Source organism: Rutilus rutilus, assembly GCF_951802725.1.
Source record: "Rutilus rutilus genome assembly, chromosome: 7".
Lineage (NCBI taxonomy): Eukaryota > Metazoa > Chordata > Actinopteri > Cypriniformes > Leuciscidae > Rutilus > Rutilus rutilus.
In genome coordinates, this window is record NC_140221.1 from 14,191,989 (window position 1) to 14,215,341 (window position 23,353).

At 37.3% G+C, this 23,353-nt stretch overlaps 1 protein-coding gene across 9 annotated transcripts in view; it reads right to left on the reverse strand.

The window, feature by feature from the left end:
* Positions 1-23,353, reverse strand: part of specc1 (sperm antigen with calponin homology and coiled-coil domains 1) — a 229,498-nt gene that overhangs the window by 146,460 nt on the left and 59,685 nt on the right. For 3 of the 9 annotated variants that reach the window (XM_084412869.1, XM_084412878.1, XM_084412877.1), the window contains exons 2-4: positions 12,635-12,735; positions 6,583-6,777; positions 4,464-4,599 (exon numbers count right to left, since the gene is read on the reverse strand). In XM_084412869.1, the coding sequence (XP_084268995.1) occupies positions 4,464-4,599; positions 6,583-6,744 (298 nt within the window). In that variant the 5' untranslated portion in view covers positions 6,745-6,777; positions 12,635-12,735. Of the gene's footprint in view, positions 1-4,463; positions 4,600-6,582; positions 6,778-12,634; positions 12,736-16,499; positions 17,094-18,021; positions 18,185-23,353 lie in introns of those variants that run through there. The other 6 variants (XM_084412874.1, XM_084412876.1, XM_084412872.1 and 3 more) reach the window with 5 other exon arrangements.

A 23,353-nucleotide genomic window follows, 5' to 3' on the forward strand; every position in this document is an offset into this window, starting at 1 on the left:
GTTCGTTGTGTTGTACGACGCGAGGGAGCTTTAAAGGGCTCTGAATTACAGCTTTGCAAACATTGCATTTTGCTGTCTTGCTCTGCGGTGTTTCGTTTCCAGTGTGAAGTATTTCGACACAGCGGACGTTGTTGGCTAGCCGCAAACCGTGGAATGGATTTCCTGAGCGGGGGCGTGTCTCATAACTCTGTGTCTCATTGAGCCGCGCCTCCGTTCAGGAAATCCATTCCACAGTTTGCAGCCAGCTAGCAGACTCGCCGGCGGGAATCACTTTTGGACTTTGGAGTCATTTCAGCAGACGTTAAAGCGAGCGCAGACATGACTCATGGATATCGGATATCTCAGCAGGTTGGATCGGGAAAATCCGATACGTGAATTACGCTGGTATCGGGTCCCGATACCGATACTGGATCGGATCGGCCCCATCCCTAAATAAAACGTTGTGAATTTTCTGGGTTTAGTTGGCGTTTCTGCACGTTGTTGTGGGAATAATGCGTCCAGAACAGGGATTACACATTATGACCATTCTGTGCATTCGCGTAATTTTGTGCAGATATAAGTCGTCATATTAAGTTTGTGTAATATAAATATCTGATTAATCTCATATAGGATGCGTTTCGTTGTGTTAAATAACTCGCTAGAAAAGTTTTTCAGTTTCCCGGTGCTAATTCTCTTCAGCTTCAGCGCGCGCACTCAAACAGCAATTCAAAACATCTATGATTGGGATTGTATATACATATAATTACTTTTGTAATAAAATTGTTGTAAATTCTTTGAGTATAGTTGCAGTCTTCAGTAACCGTTGAGTTCATTAACCTTCTAGCAAAGCGGTTCAGTTTATTGGTGTTCGTTCTCTTCAGCTTCATCGAGCGCATAGGCTATTTCATTTTATTTATCCATGGCACATGCATTTTTTTTTTTTTTTTTTTATATGCAGCCCAATGTTATCCAATGACTTGTTTGCATTATTTAAGTAATTTATTTTATTTTATTTCATTTTAATTGTACTTTTTTGTTAGGCAATAGATTTTTTGATAACACTTTACAATAAGGTCTCATTTGTTAATGCATTAACTAACATGAACTAACAGAGAGCAATAACCTTTGTAAACGTTAGTTAAATAAATATTTGTGTTCATGTTAGAGATTCAGAGATTCCTGTCTGTTGGATTCATTAAAGCACGTGAATTCATCAGTTTCTCCTGAAATACATGAAAGTAAGTGGCCGGTGAACTGGGAGAAGATATATATATAAAAATGAACATGAACTAAATTATTTTTTTTTATTTTTTTTTTAACTCCAGCTTCAACTCTACCCCACCATATGCGGGCGTGATGTATCCTAATCTTTAAGCAGAAGGAACTGGATGAATATTCTGAATGACACAGTATCAATCCACAATGTGACTTGTGATGTGTGAATTATTTATTTGGCCAGAGGAGAACTGGTCCAATGGAGTTTGGGTTCCTTGCCACTGTTGCCTCTGGTTTGCTTGGTTGGGGACACTTAATATTCAGGAATATTATTGATTACTGACACTGGACGATGACATCACCGTTTTCCACGGAGCTGCTTTATAGCTGAATTGAACTCATTTCAAATCTGATGATCTTTCCAGTTATTGAATGGACCTGAATCAACTCTGAACTGACCTCAGCTAAACAATGACGCTACTTTCTTTTTAGAGCTTCTTTACAGCAGAATTTGTTTCTGTCATTGAATCATTATTTTTCCTGTTTAACCCTAAAGCTGTTGTGAAACAATCTGTATTGTATAAAGCACAATATAAAAAAAGGTGACTTGACATGACTATTAATTAAAGAAATCCAGAAAAAAATTTCAATAATAATAAGAAATGGTTCTTGAGCAGCAAGTTGGCAACAAAAGATTCTTAAAAAACTTTTTGTTTTTTATTACACATAAAAAAATAACAGCTTACAGGTTTGCAACGACATGAGGGTGATGTCAATTAAAGGAGTAGTTCACTTTAAAATGAAAATTACCCCATGATTTACTCACCCGCCTCAAGCCATCCTAGGTGTATATGACTTTCTTCTTTTTTTACACTTAAGTCAAATCCGTATGTTCGTTTGACCGGAGTCTAGTTATTTTACTTTATTTTAAGTTTTTAAATATGAATATTTTTATTATAACTCATCGTTTTGCTTCAGAAGTTCTTTATTAACCCCCCCGAAGCCGTGTGGAGTTCGTTTATGATGGATGGATGCACTTTTTTGAGCTTTAATCTGTTGGTTGAAAACCACTGACATTATAAAGCTTGGAAGAGCCAGGGCATTTATTAATATAAGTCCGATTGTACTCGTCTGAAAGAAGAAAGTCATATACACATAGCATGGCTTGAGGGTGAGTAAATCATGGGATCATTTTCATTTTAAAGTGAACTACTCCTTGAAGACACAATTTGAGTTTTTAGGTAAACTATCCCTTTAAGCATGAAAAAAAGTCTCCCATATTTCCAGCTGTGCTCTTGTCTAGTGTGTAATGCTGGGGACACACTTAACGACTAGCTGAAACATTCTAAGACTGAACTGAACACACTTACAGGCTTTTTTCCAAAGACTGAGGCAGATTTTAAACACCAACTGTGAACACCGACTGAACACAACTGTCTCTGACTCGGCACGTTTGGGCATGATCAGTCGTAAAGTATCAAATTACATTCATAATCGGCCTTACAGTCGTTAAGTGTGTCCCCGGCTTAACCATGATCGTTTTCTGTCTATTTTATTTTTCATGACCTCATCCACCTCAATAATTGAGCACATTAGCACGTCCTTCACCTACAGTTAAATCAGCCAGCCAAGCATCACATGAAGTACAAAGGATTCTGCTACACCCTGACACTGGTATTTTAACATAGGGCCAATCCCACAGAGGTCATGTGGCCAGGCAGCATTCCTGTTCAACACAATAACTATTTCAGCTTTTGTCTTTCTTCTGTGTGTGGTAATGTTAACGAAAGAGGAATTACTGATATCAGACTCATCAATCTACTCCAATCAACACATCTACAAAATTGTACAATGCATAGAACTGTCTATCCCTTGTTTTCATTTGCGAATAAATTAAATATGGCATCTACCCTGTCTGAGGTCAATAGAGAGCACAGATAAATGCACTCTACAAAGACACAATCCCTCATATCCAATTTCTCAAAGACAATTTAATCAGAAGCAAATCAGATCCCTTTTAGTGGTTCTGCTTCCATCATTTAATACTGGAAGTCTAAGTCATGTTTTCCATATCAGCTTTGGTTTCTGTTAATATTCTTTTGATATAGTTCAAGTCAAAGGAGTTATCTTTTACACACATACAGTGTTAAATATCTAATTGCCATCATCAGCCTAATATCCGAGAACAGTCTCCTGTTGCCCTCTAGAGGTGATCAGCTGCACTCACAAGAACTAAGTAGTGATTTTACACTAAAGGGGATCTTAATTCCTTTAATAGTTCCAGCACAAAAATGCATCCATAATTTACTCACTATCATGTTATTTTAAACCTGTATGACTTGCTGTCTTCTGTGGAACATTAGGAAGATATTTATGTCTGTGTTTTTTGTCTATACAATAAAAGTCAATGGTCACCAAAACTGTTTGGTTATACACCTTATTTAAAATAACTTAATTTTATGTTTGATGTTTATCAGGTTTGAAACAACATGTGAGTAAATGTTGACAGAACTTACATTATTGGTGAGCAAATCCCTTTAACATTTTCTGAAAATACTGACAGCATGTCATGTATGTCTATAAGTATTTTGATATGTGCAGGTTACAGTCTGATCACATGAAAAACGTACAACTCAAATGAGATTAAAAAAATAATAATCTTTTTACCATTCATCAAATGGTGTTACCCATGTCATGATATTTCTTGTACTGGGAGAGTTTATCTACTATGTATAAACAATGTTTCTGCAGGTATTATGCAGAATATTATGCAGAATAAATTCTGCAGAATTACATTAATTGACAGATATTTGTTCTTGTTTTAAGAACAATTGGGACTCAATTACTTTTGTCCAATTTTTTATTTTACATTTGCATCTCAAGTGAACGTGTCTTGATTTAAAGATGTTTAGATATCTGTGTTGGAAACAGGACAAAAATACTGAGGAAGATATTCCTTTTTTGAAATGCATGCAACGTTTAATGCCATGATTTTATGAATTTAAGACTTTCTGCTCTGATTTAAGGGTGAATTGAGACTTTATAAGACCAGCAGAAACCCTGATTAATATCACTATAGTGAAACGTAAATATCTGAAATAAAGTATTCCATCCAAACGTTACTTACCATTTAAGAGATTGACTAAAAGATTAAGTAAACATCATTAAATCATTTAAAAAGTAACAAAATCATTGCTGTACAGACTGCACACTTTTAGGAAATAAGTATGACAGCATGAGATTTATGTTTATAGGTAGTAAAATCCTACTTGAAGCGCTGCGTGGTCTGTTGTCTGTAAGCTCAGAAATGGCTCCTGTGGTGATGGTCTTCTTCATGCGGGACACTGCAGCCACTGAGCCCAGAACAGGTTTAGCCAGAGCATCATCACTGCTCGCCCTTTTTATCTACACAAAAGAACATAAGTTACTGGCAGTGAAAACAGCTGAGAATCAAATTTCTGTTAAAGGGGACATATCATGAAAATCTGACTTTTTCCATGTTTAAGTGCTATAATCGGGGCCCCGGTGCATCTACCAACCCAGAAACCGTGAAAAGTGACAACCCAGTAACTTTGTTTTAGTAAGCCTTTCTCTGCAAGCATGTCAAAAAACAGGCTAATCAGATTTCGCTCCCCTTTCTGACGTAGGAAGGGGATCTTATTATAATATTACGTCCCCTTAATCTGCACATTGCTACCCACGGCACCGCCATTTGGTTTTCGCAAGCGACAACAGTGTAACCAGTTCTAATGCAATGGCAAAAGTTCGAGCAAAGCATGCAGACTGTTCTGTCGTTGGCTGAACAGACGAGCACAGAACACTTTCTGACCAAAGAATGTCACAGCTGTCTTATAACGACCTCAGGGAACTGTGTCAACTTGTGTAAAAGTTAAACATGACGGTACATGCAAGTGGATGAGATGAATCAATGTAACTCCACAACAACTGTATAAATGTATCCACTAACCATTCAGAAACATCCAGGTGCGTCTAAAAGTTGCAACCTCTTCTTGAGTCTCTCTGTAAGGCTGCACTCCAATACTGGTTATTTCTGAGATTTTAGATGAGTGAGATTATTTACGTGTTTTGTTATTGCCAGAGTATCCGAAGCTCGTGTAAAGGATTGCCCCTCTTCTGAACGGGGGCGAGAAGCAGCAGCTCATTTGCTCACACCCAAAAAGTGGCAAATTTGACAAGCTATAATAAATGATCTGGGGAGTATTTTGAGCTGAAATTTAACAGACTGGGGACACCAGAGATTTATATTACATCTTGTGAAAAAGGGCATAATATGTCACCTTTAAAATATGTTTTTTATTCAGCACTACAAAGCAATACTTTGAAAATAAGAGTTCTGTGACTTTTAGTCCATGTCTGTTATGTCGGAGTCCATTTATGCTTGTGTAATTATAACATTTGCTAAAAGTATCTTTTAGCTGATTTATGCATTTAAATAAACAGTTTTTCTCTATGAACATGAATCTGTATACTAGAGCTGCTAAATTCTGGATAAATTAAGGATCACAATTTTTTTTTTTTGTCTAAAATAGAAATCACGATTCTCACACAATTCTGAATAGGCAACTAAACAAAATAACATGTAATTTACTAGATGTTCTGACAAAATATTAATTGCTGCAGTCTAATTAAAAACTAATTAATTTGTATTTTTTTATTATTTAAAAAAAACAACGATTTAAATAAATTATTCAATGACTTACTCATAAAAACTCATAAAAAATGACTGGATGAATCAAAGTTTTTAAAGTAATCTCTTGAGAGAATAACTTATTGACAAATAAATGTTTTAACTGTCACTTGTCGCAATAGCAACGCAATGACGACATATCCCCAGCTGTCTTAAACAAACCTCTTTGATGTATGAATAACATAAATTACATTATTTTGGATTCAAAACAGTGAGTTTAGTCAAAAGGTGACCAGCTTGCAATGCTGCTAAATATTTATATTTATATCAAATACTGGATGAGGAATATAATTATAGGAATATAATTTTAATGGTTATTAATATAATATTTTTAGCTATACAGCCCTGTCCTAATAGTAGTGACAACCAAATTAATATGTATATATATATATATATATATATATATATAAAAAAAATAAACTATAGTTTTTATGAGAGGAAAATAAAACTACAGTATACCATACAGAAGAGCATACAATACACAGGTAAAGATCTTGTGTCAAATGTAATTTTTAATTGGTCCTACACGTTAGAAACATCTTTGGGTGTGGCATCACATCTTACAGCTTACTTAGTGTTTTACATTTGTTGTTTTTTAACTCAAGAACCTGTGATGTGTCAGGGTTCCATCCTCCCTACTTCTCATCCATTCCATTATCATATTAGATCATACAGATCACCTTGCTGAGTCGCAGATCAGAGGCGATGGTGCTGGATGATCTGGAGGTCTTCATCCCGATGTTGCTGGAGTACGAGCCTTGAGAGATACTTGTAGACAGTTTTGGACGCTCCGGAGCAGCCATTCTGGGCAGTGCCGCCTTGACAGTGCCCCCTTTCAACATGGTCTTCTCAGTTTGTGACTCTCACTACTTGTTCTGTAGACAAAGCAACAAAAGTAAGCAGAGGGTCAGAATTTCTCATTAATTACCTAGACTCTGGAGGCCCGCCATAGTTTCAAAATGAACCGAAAATATTTTAACATTTCCAATAATAATAAAAAAAGCTCTCACTAAAAAAGTGCACACTTTGCTCATGTGATCAGCTTGTGATCCAGTGTTTTCTGTATCTCGGAGCAGCATAGTTCACGGTAAATGCAGAAAACTCCATATTTGCATGTGCTGTGAGTTAAATGGGCATTTTGGAACACAACATGCACCAGTTATGCATTATTTTCACATTCACATAATTTCCAACATTATGTGGACAGTTGATTACAGCATTTCAAGTGAAGTATAATAATAATAATAATAATAATTGTTATTATTATTATTATTATTAATATTCATATTATTAGTATTATTAATAATATTCTAATTGTTTGGCTCCCTAAAACACCAGTGTAAATGTAATGTAGACTGATACACTATATGACACCTAAAAAGTCCACTTTAAAGTCCAGGTACAAGCCAATCTAAAGACTTCATTTGGACACTGAGGTTGGAGCTCTTAATTTTTAACTCTCAAGGTGTACCAGATTGATGTATTTAACTTTAAAAATGAACAAAATTGTCTTCTGTGGGTTCACAAGAAAGAAAAGTCCAGTGGGAAACACTGGAGTTAGATGGTTGAGTTCAGATTATGTTACAGGAAATAGTTTAATCCCAATGGGATTGCTGGACACAAACACTTAACAAGTGCTACACTTCAGAGTTTCATCATAACTAGGCCTACTGTGCATAATCTGCACTTACAGAATTCAGCAGAATCAGAACACTTGTCGTTAGAACAAAGAAATTCTACACATTCTTGCATGTTGGTTTAATAAGTGTTTTGGCTAACTTGATAATAAAAGTATTCACCTGCCAATATAGTATTCTAAGCAAGAGGTCTTCTACCTGACCCAAGCCAGATAAACCATCAAACTTTAGAATTTGATACAGATTATTCATGTAGGTTCTAACTTTTTAGGTTTGTGCCGATTTAAATTTGTTGGAAGTTATTATAAAACATTAAAATAATTTTGTTTTTATTTTAACGTTAAATTAATCATGTCTGTGAGACTTCTTCCTCATTGAAGAAAAAACAGAGCAGTACCGGTTGGGTCAGATCATGGGGGTCATTACATTTTCAGGCTTCAGCCAGTGTAGTGCTAATTAAATCGTTTTCAAAGTTTTCAAAGCACGAAAAAGTCAGCAACTAAATCTGGTAAAGGAATAACCTTCCAGGAACATGCAGGATCCTTCAATAGATGTAATCTTAATGCAAGTGAAAGCAGGGCAATTTATAGGGAGAGAGAAAGGGAAGAGAGAAACAGAGAGAGAACCCAGAGAAAAATCAGAAGAAGCTTCCTGTGACTAAGTATGTCATTTTTTAAGTGATTTAGTAATCAAAAGCCCCTATCAAAGACCCAATACCCTCAATGCAGAGTGTAGGTTTCACCCTAGAAGATCTTTAAAACAGTTGATGCACAGAGACTGGGTGACTCAAAGTGATATATTAGTGGCATATTAGTGAACAAAGCAGAGGTAATGTGAGAGGAATGGACAGGTGGCCATTGACTGAAAGAGACATAAGTGCTCTTCAAACCAGAGATGGGAAGAGGGTGAGGGAGCTAATGTGTTCTGCAGAGAGCTGAGCATATACCCTTGTGGGTTGCTCTCAATGACTTAAATAATGGTAGGATGCAAATGTACATAGGCTCAACCATTTACAACATCCCAAGAGATGTGGAATGATAATATATGAACATCAAAAATCAGTGAGAAAGACTTGCTCAGTCAAAAAAAACAAAACAATTCCTACTCTTTACTTTCCACTCTCTGTTCTTGTCATCTGCAATGTCTATTAAACCTTTGACAAGTGCGCTCACACCTGAATATTCAAATCTGTCCAAGAGAGAGCAATATTAAATATTCAAATCTGACCAAGAGAGAGCAGTTGTCATGAATGGGCAGGGTGCGATTTGCTGGCGGGATAGAGAGGATTTCATTCTTCTGGTCATAATATCCCTGCCTCTGCTGAATTATTTTTATTTTTAGAAAATGTGGCCGATATATTAAAGCCGATAAATAGATGGATTATTTCCTTCAGCTGAGGCACTTCAGTTCGCCATGATGGTTTTGAATTGCTTGAAATATGATTGGAATCACTTTGAAAAGGATATAGGCTACATAAAATTACAATCAGAACATTATAATTGTGTGCTTGGGACATGGCTTTTAATGGTGAGACTTTTATTTTTGTAATCAGGCTCTCAAAAATTACAATTACAACAATTTGGATTTAGATTTTTGTTATGTTTGCCTGTAAAGCACTTTGAGAAAGCAACTTTTAAAGGCGCTATATAAAATAAATGTATTATTATTATTTTATATATCGGTTAATCGGCTTTCAAATATTAAGAATTATAGGTTATCTGTATTGGCCAAAATTTTCATATCGGTGCATCCATACCAACATTAAAGATAACGTTCAAAGTATCAATTAATGTACATACATATATCTTTAAAACTATTCATGTGTGACTGATACGCTGCAAATCGGGTGATTTTAGGTCAATGATGTCCTCTGTCGTAAGATCATGGCCTCTCGAACACTTCAGTGGCTTCACTGCCTATTGGCAGCTTAGAACACAATGAGCAATCCAGTCATTTATATAGATCAGTGGTTTAATCACAGCGGTCAACTCTTTTGGCAAAAAAAAAACAAGTGGTTTTAAAGGTGTTTGCAACAACTGGATACGGGACCTCAAACTGTTGAGATGTGATGCTTTGAAGGACATGGTGTAGACATGGTGTAGACATGGTGCATTGGACCACTTGAGATAGACTGACCCCAAAAACAGTGGAAAAACAATTCTAAAAGCCATTCAACCACATCAATTCAAATGCCTGTAAAACTACACACTTGCATGCACACTAGTTTAGAAAACGAAAATAGGGAATCGATTTTAACGGCCTTCTCTCAGAGCGCGTCCAGCTCGTCACAATACGACCGCAGCGCATGCGCGTCACACAGCAACTGCAGGCTCTGACAAACACACATAACAGCAAATTATACTTCTGCATAATGTGTCTCTTTTTACTACAAAAATGTGAATTCTGCCGGTATTCAGACAGTCTCATGCATACAGATACAGATTCGGGCTACGGTCTGCAATCGCCTACGTAGGCGAAATTTGTTTGACATTTCTAATCATAGACACAGCCATGTTGAAGCCTGCAGTAATGTATTTCATTGATGTTATGGCAGTCCACTCTGCTTATTGTTTTTCGAGAATGTTGCACTCCTGTTTGTCATTGTGCACGAAACTTCAAACCAATAAATCATCAGAAATATTGCCGACTTGAGCGCGTCTCAAGTACCCTCTTTACTTTCGTCCTAAAGCCTGTTAGTTGTCCGTGGATTTGCATATATTTGGCGTTTAAAATGGAAACGTCTTTAGACGTGGAAAATCGATTTTACAATCGATTCAATGAACACTTATGTCTCAAAAATTGAACAGGATTTTTTCACAAAAGTGACAGCCCTAATGCACACTGAGTACTGTTGAATGTATGTTGGGTGCAGGATGTAATTAGAGGAAGCCTGTGAATGCTCATCTGATTACAGCACAGTATGAAAACTGTTTAAAGGAACGGTCATATGACGCAAGTATACCCAACAAGCCCATCTGAAGATCACACAGCAAACAGAGAGCACACAAGTATACCATGATATGGAACTTTAGTTGATTGACAAATGTAAAGTCATTATTTTAAATGCATACATTTATAAATGCTGAAATTTGAGTGTAATTGTTAACCAATGATAATCCACATCTCAATAGGTTGCAGGTCCACAGCAACAAAACCATTGCATAACGACCCACCTAACAGAGCGTCATTGCAGCCATTTATTCAGGTCAAAATGTTGTTGCATTAGTTAGGCCTACGTCTTGTATACTGTATATGCATCTCTTTGTTTTGCAGCCAAAATTTCAGCCTTAGGGACAAGAAAATTTTACATTTATCCTTGCTATTAATAGCCTACATCAGCAGTTTCAGCAGAAGAAAGGTTGGCACACTTCGCTCTAGCTTGCAAACAGAACGTTGGTGATCTGAATATAACCTTCAATTTGACTATGAAAAACATGTCGGTCTCATGATGTTGTCCCATATAAAGTGACCCAAATTGAAATCCACCGTCCAAAAAACAAGGAAGAGCAGGCTTTAAACCTCAAAGAGCAGGCTTTAAAAATGAACCTAGCCAGAATGTCAGATTGGTAATTATAATTTTGACACCCTCCACCACTATATAAATTTCATCTATTTAAATAAGGATCAAAGTACTATTCTACAGACTATTCTATATGAAAAATAAATGTCCTCTCCACATATTGCAAATTTAATGAAAGGCTTTTGGCATAAAAAGAGCCGTTTTAATCCAATTCAATACCTTTCTCTTGACAGCGTGTTGGGCAATAGGGCTGGGTTGATAATATGGATTAATTGGATTTAAGCTGTTTTTTTGTTTTGTTTTTTTTTGGTTATGAATTTGTATTATCCAATATTGATTCTTAAATGTTTGTATTTGTATGGTACAAAATTGTGTTAAAACACAATTAAGCCTTTGGAAACAAAATTGAATTAGCTTGTGCTGTCACACATACATACATTTAGCCAATGCATGTGTTACAGTTGAGTAGCAAATATGGCAAAGTCAAAAGAGCTCTCACAAAAGCTATATGTATGTGTGCTGCTGACAGGTTCTGGTGATAAGTATTCTGGAGACTGTGAGGATTATGTGAGTGAGGAGAGCCTGGTGTGATTGTGACACTTGCAAGACATCTCTTCTCTATTTACAGCCATCTTCAATGAAATATCACCTTGCTAAAGGTAAAATGACATGCTAAAAACAGAGGTCTTTACTATAATTCTTACCCTATTAGCCCCTGCTAATAGAAGCCATAATTATACCATCTCCCAGCAAAAATCAATTATGTGTAGGGGTATGCAATATTGATAAAAATAAATAAAAATAAAGATTTCTTGATATTTTCTAGGATTATGTCAATTATAATTAGACAATATTTTACTGAGTGTGTTTTTGTGCTAGTACTTTGGCTGGCTTAGGCCTATCATGAACTCTCAAAGCTTTTCATATTCTTCATATTAGAGATGCGCAGATCAGCTCTAACGTCACCCGAATCTGCTGCTAAAAATAAATCATCCACCCACACCAATGATTTTCTCTGATTTAGATATCCGCACCCCATAGCCACATTACAATTATTCAAATTCTCAGTGTTAAGCGTGATGATATTGTAACATTTTAAACTGAAGTAGGCTGTTTTACATGTTTAAAAAAAGGTAAAAGTTCTTCTTTGGCAAAATATAATTTCTTGATAACCTAAAACACAGGCTTAACTCCCTTCAAACTTAAATTGGAATGTCACTGTTTTTGTCACTGCAACTTCCCGAACACACACACAATAAATTAAATACGTTCAGCCCAAGCAAAGGCTGGATATAGGCTTTATTAATTTGTCATATAAAGCGCTTCACAGCCCATTACATATCCTATCCCCATACTCTAACCCAACACTTGTCAGCGCGGGTCACATATGATTTGCTTGTTTCTGCGTTGTCTTCGCATGTGTTTTGATCAGGAAATTCAGTACTTTTTCCAAAGTGAAAGGCAACAGTAACTCAAATAACCACTCGTTACAACCGAGATTTGCCGAAAAGCATCTCTGAATGCACAACATGTTGAACCTTGAAGCAGATGGTCTACAACAGCAGAAGAACTCACCGGGTGCCACTCCTGTCAGCTAAGAACAGGAAATTGAGGCTCACCAAAATTGGACAATAGAAGATTGGAAAAACGTTGCCTGGTCTGATGAGTCTTGATTTCTGCAGAGACATTCAGATGATAGGGTCAGAATTTGGAGTAAGCAACATTAAAAGCATGGATTCAACCTGCCTTTTATCAACAGTTCAGGCTGGTGATGGTGGTGTAATGGTGTTGGGAATATTTTCTTGGCACAATTTGGGCCCCTAGGTACAGATTGAGCAACGCCACAGCCTACCTGTGGCTGAGTATTGTTGCTGACCATGTCCAATATGACCACAATGTAGCCATCTTCTAATGGCTAAATCCAGTCTGATAATGCGTCATGTCACAAATTTCAAATCATCTCAAACTTTTTGAACATAATGAGTTCACTATACTCAAATGACGAGAGAGAGTTTTACTGTGCTGCTGACCGTTGTAACCAAATGTGACATGCTGTCTGAATGCTAAATGGAGAATTACTGACAGCCGCAGAGAGAAAAATTTCCATCAACTTTCATTTAACTACGTAAATATTCTAGGGCTGCAAATAACGATTATTTTAATAATCAATTAATCTGTCGATTATTTTTTCGATTAATCGATGAACCGGATTAAAAACCCCCCATTAATTTCCAACCCTTTATTCAAAAACAGAACTGACAGTGTAAATTCACAGTGCAAAGTGCACAAACAGGTTGCTCCTTGAACATCCCTGAGCTGTTAAAGTAAAAAAACAAAAGGGACCTGGGATTTTTAAAGGGACCTGAGCTGTCAGACCAATAAATAATTTATAAAAAATAAAGAAACTTACAAATCAGAAAACTTAACAGGATTTGTTTGAACATCAGAACTTGTTCTCTACACTACACTCACAAACTCTCACTCACAGATGCACACACTCACAAACTCTCACTCACAGATGCACACACTCACAAACTTTTTTTTTTTTTTTTTTTTTTTTTTTGTCAAACATGTTATAATCTTTAACAAAATGTTTGACATTATTTGACAAGCACATGCACACAAAAGACAAGTCTCACGCAGTCGGATAACAGGTAATAACAGCAATAATAATAATTATAACAGAAGATAATATCTCTAGTCTATCCTAATATTAATTATAATACAATGTATATAAAATATAAATACAATATAAAATAAATAATTTAAATAATAATAATAATAATATTAAAATACAATGGATTGACCACCTGGTATGGTGTGTAAGGTATTTTGCAGCTCATCCTTTCCGAGCATATAGTGAAGTTTAGGGTAGAGTAAAGAATTTAGAGTAAAGAATGAAAAATTCAGTGCTGCAAATTGTGTAAAAAAATATTCCCCTTGTAGTGGTACTTGGAACAGTTTTCATCTTCTATCTATTTGATTCAAATCACAGTCTGCTAATTCAGTGGTAAGAATTTAATTGTTGGTTTTATTTATATTGTTGTCCATTTATCAAACTTCCATGCCTCTTATATAGTAATTATATATTACTATGTACCAATTTACTAATGCTCAAACACACTCGTCTCTCTCGCGCACTGTGGAGCGCGCTCTCGGACACACTCGGTCTCTCTCGCGCAGTGTCGCTCGCTCGCGGAGTTCGTTGAAAGTGTTCAAAAAGAACTGATGCTCACACTAAAAACAGTTTAATATTTGAAAATCAACAAACAACAAATAAAACAAGCAGCTATACATGAATATCAGATGATGTCACCAACGTCTTCTCACTGACGTCACTCACTTCTAAAACTTGTCTGCCGCCATCTTGAGTACCTGATTTGGCAAGATCGATATGTCAGTTGCAGAGGAACTAGCTAGCTATGCTTTCACAACACGGTAACATAAATATAACATAAATGTAACATAACATAAATCTGCAACGGTCGTTATTTTAAATAGAAATCATCACTCAAAAAGCATTCATTCACGTCTTCTCCGGTTTATTTGTGTTCAAATACATGCAATCCAGTATCCGCCAGGGCTATTAGTCCAATGGTAATCAGTGTTTGGTGTAGGCAATCAGTACAGTGATTGATATGACCAATGAAAACTTTAGAATCAGCTGCAGGGCGGGATTTCCGCTGAAGTGGTTTGAAAAAATAAAAATAAAAATCACGCTTCTGTTCTGCCTGCGGTCCTGCATGACTTCCTCATTCTGACATCCATGATAACAAAGCTAAAGTAACATCTCTTCACCTGAAACAAGAAGCTAATAAATGCACGGTTTGAAGTATATGTGATTTGTGTGTGATTTTCGTGCGATTAGGGTATTTTCATATGAATAAAGAATGTTTACAGTATGCATGCTAGGTAAGGATAGGCCATAGCTTCATATAAAATTTTAAATATAACATATTTCAAAATATTTTTTTGACTTGAAACCATTTTAAACCGCGACCGGAATATGATACAAATACTCTATGGTGTTTTAAAGTGAGTTAAAAGTAAAAGTGTAATATTAATCAATTAAATTGTGTCATGTAGCTTTATGCTACATGTTGTGCTAATGCACCTGCTGCAGGAGCTATTCTATTCCATACAATAAATTTTTTTAAAGAATTCAAATAATGTTTCAAGAATAGTTATTTTTTTGTTTGTTTTCTAACAAGACTTGAGATAATAGGTTTGTCAGTACTATAGACAGTACTCGGTAGGTACTCAAGATGGCGGCAGTCAACTGGAAAAAGAGCGGATGACGTAAGAGGTCACGTGACTGATATTCATGTATATGCACTTTTTTAAGCAAGATTATATTCTGTGGCATTTCCTTCCTTATAATGACCGTCGTCAATAGCAACGCATTATAACATCCATGTATCGCAACGGACGCGCTCTCTCGTTTCATTCAAATACAACTTGCCGTCTTGCGTCTCCGTTTTTGGACGATTGTTTTGTACGCTGTACAAAATGGATTTATAAACAGGTAAGATTTAAAACATTAATCTCAATTCAATATGTCCCCGTAATTATATGGTAAAAATAAAAAATAAAAATCGGTGTAATAAGTGTACAATGATATACATTATTATCCCTTAAATGTCACTCTTAATAGTCTTGTTTGAACTTGATCGTTTGTCTTTGGCTGAAAGCCACTTGTTGCGAACTTTTCTTCGCGGAAGCTTCACGTTTATTTCAAGTGAGTGAGATAAAATATTTCAACTCAAAACAACATTTTGTGCCCATTAGGGGTTATGCGGAACGCCCAACGTTCGAACCGGAAAACGGGTATAAACATTTCCGGTTTGCATTACCGTACGCAACTGCAGCGGTAGGTTATCTCTGAGGTAACTTATTTTGCGCTTTTTTTAGAATACAATTCTTATTTCTGTTTTAATAAAAATGTCACGAATGCTTAAGTATCAGAAAATAAAATTTTATAAAAAAAATTAAATGCAGTCTTCATTTGATTGTTTTAATCGTCTGCAAGCAAATATAAAAGGTTAAACTACTATGATAGCATACAAGTCTAAACTAACTTACTGATAGTTAGCTAACTCTACATCGGGTGCCATTAGCAAAAGCTACATATACTAACTTACATACCTTCATAATCATGAATAAATCAGGAGGCGTAAAAACTTAAATCCTTTATCTACCTAAGTACTCGGGGCTCTGGACGTCCGTTTGGCAATACGATGTACATCTGGAATGGATAGAATGGGTAGCTCCTGTAAACACCGGCTATAAAAGGTCGCCATTCCTACGCTGTGTTTACCTCAGTAGCTGACGACCGGAAGTAGTTATACCCGTTTTGTAGAACCCGGAAGTATGTTCCGCATAACCCCTATTAAGTTATTTCCCAGACGTAGTTTTGGTATTGAGGTCAAAGTTAACTTGCCTTGCGTTCGCTATGAACAGTGGGTGATGGTCACACAAGACGACTCGGCAGATTTGAAGTGTTTATTGAAGTGACCATCCTCGATTAAGTTTCACTCAGGACTTTTGTAAAAGCCACAATATGACCACACCTCAGATTTGGTCCTCTTAAAAGGCTGAAAAATCTCCCGAGCACGGTCACTGCCTTCCGCCATTCCTTCTCGAAAAAACAAAAACAAAAAAAAAACAACGCTGCGCCTGCGTCAGACTGTTGCTGGCTGTACAGGATTTACAGTGAGTTATTAAAATCGCGATAATCAAATACGGTTTTAATGATAATTAAATTTTAAACGATAATACTAACCGTCAGTACATTTTATCGTGGTTTATAGTGAAACCGGTCATCGTCCCATCCCTGGTTGCAGCAGCCCTAAAATATTTGCACGCTCAGTAGTCTCGTACTAGGCTAAATGTAGCTATGTCCTTTAGCCACGCATTTGCCATTGAGATGAATGGAAAAGCTAACAAATAACTCCAGGAATTATTGACCACCAAGTCTGTTGAAAATCAGGGAGAAGAATGATGCAAAATTTCTTCCTGAACAGCATGCTAAATGCTAAATGTAGGGTGAGTCAAACAATGTTTTTATAATCACAGATGAATTCCTCCTACTTGCAATGTGAGGATGATGCAGTATAGCCAACTTCCTGTAAGTAAGCTACAAAGGAAGAGAGAGAGGAAGCTCATAATGACTCAGGAGTTCTCATTTTCAGTTGTTCAATGACGCATGGACTGGAGCCACAATACAAAAAAGCTAAATACTTTTTTTTTTAAATGGTCACTGCTACTTTTAAAAAGATCCTTCTTTTTCAACAAAATAATAGAATGCTACTTTTCCACAAAAGAAAACTGCACAAGAAAAAAAAACATTAACATTTCTTTTGTCAATGCATTTAAAATGAGGTTGAGGCAGACAAATCCTTCTGGTTTGAGGTTCAGTTTGTCCTCTGTAGTGTGTATTGCATGTTATCGTTGAGAGTCTGGTCATGTTTAGGCAGAGTCAGTTTGAGAGGATGTAGAAGCTAAATATCAGGCTGCTTCATCACATCCCATCACATGGTATCTGCTAGAGTCTTAAAATAAACCAAGAGCATTTCAACAAAAGGGGACATGAAAATGTGGCACAACAGTCCAGCTTAGTTCCTTAAATGCAACAAGTGAAAACGAAGAACCGGGAACTTAAAATGAATGCTGTTTGTGCAAGTAAATGGCCTCCACTCTCTCAAGCATAAGCGAATACAAGCAACCACCCACAAGTATGTAAGTCATCCCATTAAAGTACCAGTACCAGTAGTAGCTTCTTTATGCTGTCAGTAAAAAACAGACATTCAGGTGAAAGAGACACTAAAAAAAGAAGAGAGAGGTACAGTAGAAAATTATATCAGGACAGAGATTAAAGATTCTCAAAAAGAAATAAATCTCCCTACAGCCATTAGTAATGACTTCAAACAGTTACAGTAGAAAATGGCAGAGCATTTACTTACAGACTGAAGTCTATTAATACTGTGATCACAAGGGTATCAAACCATTCCCAGAGTCCAAGCTAAATCACAGTAAGCAGCTTTCGGCATCTATGACTCTATTGTTGTTCCCCATGTGTAAGTGACTACTGTCAGGACCCACAATAACCTCCTTCTGAAAATGACCCTATACAGGAGTAAAAAGATGGCTGTAAATCACAACTGGACAATTTCAATTTAAACTATATTATGATCTGATGTCAGATATGTTTTTTAACTATAACATGGCATATTTATATACATATATTTGGGCTGTCAAGCAATTACAATTTTATTAATTACTTGATGTGGTAATTAATCACACATCAAATTTGGCTGAGAAATTGTCCCCAAAAGATAAGTTAACCCTTTAAACCTCGAAGTGTACCACCTGTTTTACTAAACTTGAGCGAGTTTTTGTACACGAAGCCCCTCAAGACCCATATGTAAATCATATACGGATGCTGAATTTATGACACATTTTCGCTCGTAACTTCATGAAGCATGCTCCGATTGTGGAAAATGGCACACCATTAACATCACTCAACATAATCCATCACTCAGAACTAAAGATATTCCTCATGGAGTTCTAACACAAAAATCCCACAGACACACGTAGCCAAGCAAGGTAGCTTTGACTTGGCCTTTTTGCTCGTATCTTCATTAAATATATACATTGATAGTCAAAAATGGAACATAGTTATTTACAGCACAAGCTCACGATTAAAAAGAGCCCAAACTCAATATAATCCATCAATCAGATCTTAAGATATTTCTCATGGAGTTCTAACACAAAAAAATCCCACAGACGCACATAGCAAAGTATACTGATGAAGCACTTGCGTTGCGTTTTCGCTTATAACTTCATGAAGCATGCACAGATCGTAGAAAATGGTACAACATTATTTACAAAAGAATCTCCCGATTAAAAAGAGCTCAAACTCAGCATAATTCATCTCTCAGATCTAAAGATATTCCTCATGGAGTTGTCACACACGAACCCGCACAGACGCACATAGAGCCTTGTACATAGAGCCTTGTATACTGATTTTTTGCTCATAACTCCATGAAGCATGCATAAATTGTGGAAAATGGCACATAATTATTTACAGCAGATTGTTACGATTAAAAAGAGCCCAAACTCATAATCCATCATTTAGATCTAAAGATATTCCTCATGGACTTCTAACACATGAACCTGCAGGCGCACATCCAATGAAGTATTTAGATGGTGCATTGATGTGACGTGTTAGCTCATAACTCCATGAAACATGCATGAATTGTGTTTTCCAATGTTCCCAGAACCGTCCATGCTTGTTTTCAAACGTGGAATAACACAAAATATGTATCATCTTAAAGCTTTGAATCTCAGCTTTTTAATGCATCTAACCACTTTCAACTCTTAACGAGTGCTGAGTAGGCCTAGTCCCTCTAAACCGGAGTGTAATGACCAACATCAACCAGGTAGATTTTTTTTAAACCTAAAAGCAGGTTTGCTTTTTTTTTCTGGGCGGTAGAGATGTGACGGTGATAATATTCTCCCACCGGTTAATCGAATTGTGACAACACCGCTATTACCGGTTTCATCGTGGGGGTGGGGGGTGTTAGAGTAATGTAATTTTTTTTTTTACATGGCGTCAATTCATCATTCGTATTGAGTTTGATTGACATGTGATCTGACCAATCAAATTCCACCATTTTTGTGCGACAAAGCAGTCAGAAGAGTTATTGATTAACTTCGGTGGATTTGAACTTGGCTTTAACTGAGGCAATCTGTCACGACACATTAAAGAGACAAAAAACGGTAGGCCTATTTTATTTTTGTTTGACTGACCAAATTTGAAAGTTAAGACTTTGTTTCATATTAAATATTACCTGCTCGGTCCTGTATTTCAGCGCGTTGTCAGTGTCCTCTATTTTTCACTGCTTGAGATCATGTTGAGAACAATAACGCCCGATTTGAGGGTATAGGGCGCGATTTCGGATTCAACCACAGTGTTTTGAATGGTGGGTTCGTTATTATTCGTTATTATTCATGAAAAACGCAACAACAAAACTGACATTTTGGCATAATTTGTGTGTGTTATGTTTTGTTCAAGGCCGAAAAGAGAACTCGATACTGACGCGCGTCTTTTCCGTGTGTGCGCACGTGTGTGTAATAGGCAGGACTTACAGCGCGGTCTCTTGTTTTGTCGCGCTTGAATGGTTGAGCGTGATCATATAACGGTAGTCAACTGGTGACCGAAAATACGGATACTGCGTAATTGCTTTAAAACATTTTTTTTGCGGTGCTGCGGTGGGCAAGTGATGAAACCGGTGTTGCGACTGAACACCGTGTAACACCGGTAACACCGACTATCGTGCCAAGCCTACTGGGCGGTAAATAATGGTGCAAAAACCAGTACATTGACGAGCACAAACCTTAGTAAATCACCTTGCAAGATTCATTTAAATACTCTCCTCCCATAAATTTTGCGCCTGAAAGGGAAACTCCTACAAATGCATATGTAATAAGGTCAGCCCCAAAAATAACTGCATCCACGCCTTTTCAGCGCTAATTCAAAGTCTTAAATCCTGACAGTAATTTTTTAACGCCAAGAAAGGGTTTGCGCTGGCGCAAGCTGTTAGTAAATCTGGCCAATGGACTCTATTTTTCACTTTGCATACCCCCCGTGACAAAAATTACATAGTACAGAAAAAAATATGCTCCACAAACGAAGTATGTGTGAAACAGGCGTAAGAGTGGAAGGACTGAAATGTGAGCACAATTGTTTTAGCAATATCCTGGCCTAAAGTTTGAACTAGAGGTCTGCACTCTAGTCCCGGGACCCGCTGGTCGCGACGCAAAACAGTGCGGTGCGGAACAAATTTTGAAAGGTCATTGCGGGAGCAGGCGGGATGATGGAGGTGCACTTGCGGGTGCGGGCGGGAGGGATGATACGCTGCACTCCCGCAAATTATATATGAGTGTAAAGTAAAATATATAAATGATTAAAGTAGCGTACATAATTTGTAGCTGTGAGGGAGATTCTGTTTGCAGCAATAAAAACGTTTTAAGCAGCCTAAACTTGTGGATGTTGTCGTTTGGGGTAGGGCGGGGCTTAATCTCACGCACACTTGTTTAGAGACAATTCCTTCCCGCTGCTCTGTGTTCGAATATTATGCTGTAATATGGGACCGTTTCGTGTTTTGTGATCACATTTTAAATGTTTAAATGGCCTGTGATATAGTCTATAGTCTAGGCTAGATAAGAATGATCCGTTTTACAAATGTTCCTATGTGTAGGCCATGCCTAACTGTACGTTCACACCGCCGCCGACTTGAGCTTCCAAAGTTACCGGAAGTCATTCATTTTCAATGGAAGCTGGCTTCTCTCAGCTGCAAGAAGCGTCAAATCCATCGGCGTCTCGTTTTGGGCGTTTTGAGCGTCAATCAAAAAGTTGAAAGTATCTCAACTTTATGGTAATGAGTTATGACGCGGTTCAGCGGCAAGCAGCGGCAAACGCCAGCAACCAATCAGAATATAGACGTCCTTCGTGCTGGCTGATTCCGAAGAAACATACGATGTAAACTTTAGTTCCTACCAAAACATTAGTTCCGAGAAAATGGAGGAGAAACTGATAATCGCTGTTGCTGGGTTTCCTATCATTTATGATATGACGTTATTTTAATATAGGGACCACACCAGTTACAAAAGAAAGAGAGCCCTGGCCGCGCGCGCGCACTCACCTTCACTGTCTTCAAACAACACGTCTTGCTCTCTCTCCCTCGCGCATATTAATCAAAATATTTTTTTTCCCACGACCAAATGTGACCAAAACGGTTATAAAAATGCTGTCATTATAAAAGGTTTCTAGTGTCAGTGTATTGCTTGTTTTTTCTGTTTACATTTCATGGTGTGACACAGACTTCAGAGCGGCCAAAGCGTCAACAAGCTTCCCCGTACTTTTTGACAAGCGTCCTTGACAGGGCGGCCAGAGTTTCTTTGCAGCTCAAGTCGGCGGCTGTGTGAACGTACAGTAAAGGCTGTTTTTATGTTACACGATAATTAAGCCTATGGAATTTGGGCCGATTAATGTTTATCTTTGTTGGCGTTAGTTACTGAGGCCTATTTAATGTTTTGTATGGTTGAACATATGCAGGCTTACCAATAAATATGTTACCAAGTATTGGTAAGGAATTACAGTGAGGAAAATAAGTATTTGAACACCCTGCTATTTTGCAAGTTCTCCCACTTGGAAATCATGGAGGGGTCTGAAATTGTCATCGTAGGTGCATGTCCACTGTGAGAGACATAATCGGAAAAAAAAAATCCAGAAATCACAATGTATGATTTTTTAACTATTTATTTGTATGATACAGCTGCAAATAAGTATTTGAACACCTGAGAAAATCAATGTTAATATTTGGTACAGTAGCCTTTGTTTGCAATTACAGAGGTCAAACGTTTCCTGTAGTTTTTCACCAGGTTTGCACACACTGCAGGAGGGATTTTGGCCCACTCCTCCACACAGATCTTCTCTAGATCAGTCAGGTTTCTGGGCTGTTGCTGAGAAACACGGAGTTTGAGCTCCCTCCAAAGATTCTCTATTGGGTTTAGGTCTGGAGACTGGCTAGGCCATGCCAGAACCTTGATATGCTTCTTACAGAGCCACTCCTTGGTTATCCTGGCTGTGTGCTTCGGGTCATTGTCATGTTGGAAGACCCAGCCTCGACCCATCTTCAATGCTCTAACTGAGGGAAGGAGGTTGTTCCCCAAAATCTCGCAATACATGGTCCCGGTCATCCTCTCCTTAATAGAGTGCAGTCGCCCTGTCCCATGTGCAGAAAAACACCCCCAAAGCATGATGCTACCACCCCCATGCTTCACAGTAGGGATGGTGTTCTTGGGATGGTACTCATCATTCTTCTTCCTCCAAACACGTTTAGTGGAATTATGACCAAAAAGTTCTATTTTGGTCTCATCTGACCACATGACTTTCTCCCATGAGTCCTCTGGATCATCCAAATGGTCATTGGCAAACTTAAAGGAGAAGTTCACTTTTAAAAAAACTTTTGCTGATAATTTACTCACCCCCATGTCATCCAAGATGTCCATGTCTTTCTTTCTTCAGTCGAAAAGAAATTAAGGTTTTTGATGAAAACATTCCAGGATTTTTCCCCATATTATGGATTCTAATGGGACCCAAACGGTTCAAGGTCCAAATGACAGTTTCAGTGCAGCTGCAAAGGGCTTTAAACGATACCAGACGATGAATAAGGGTCTTATCTATCGAAACGATCGGTCATTTAAAAAATAAATAAAAAAGTTTACGTT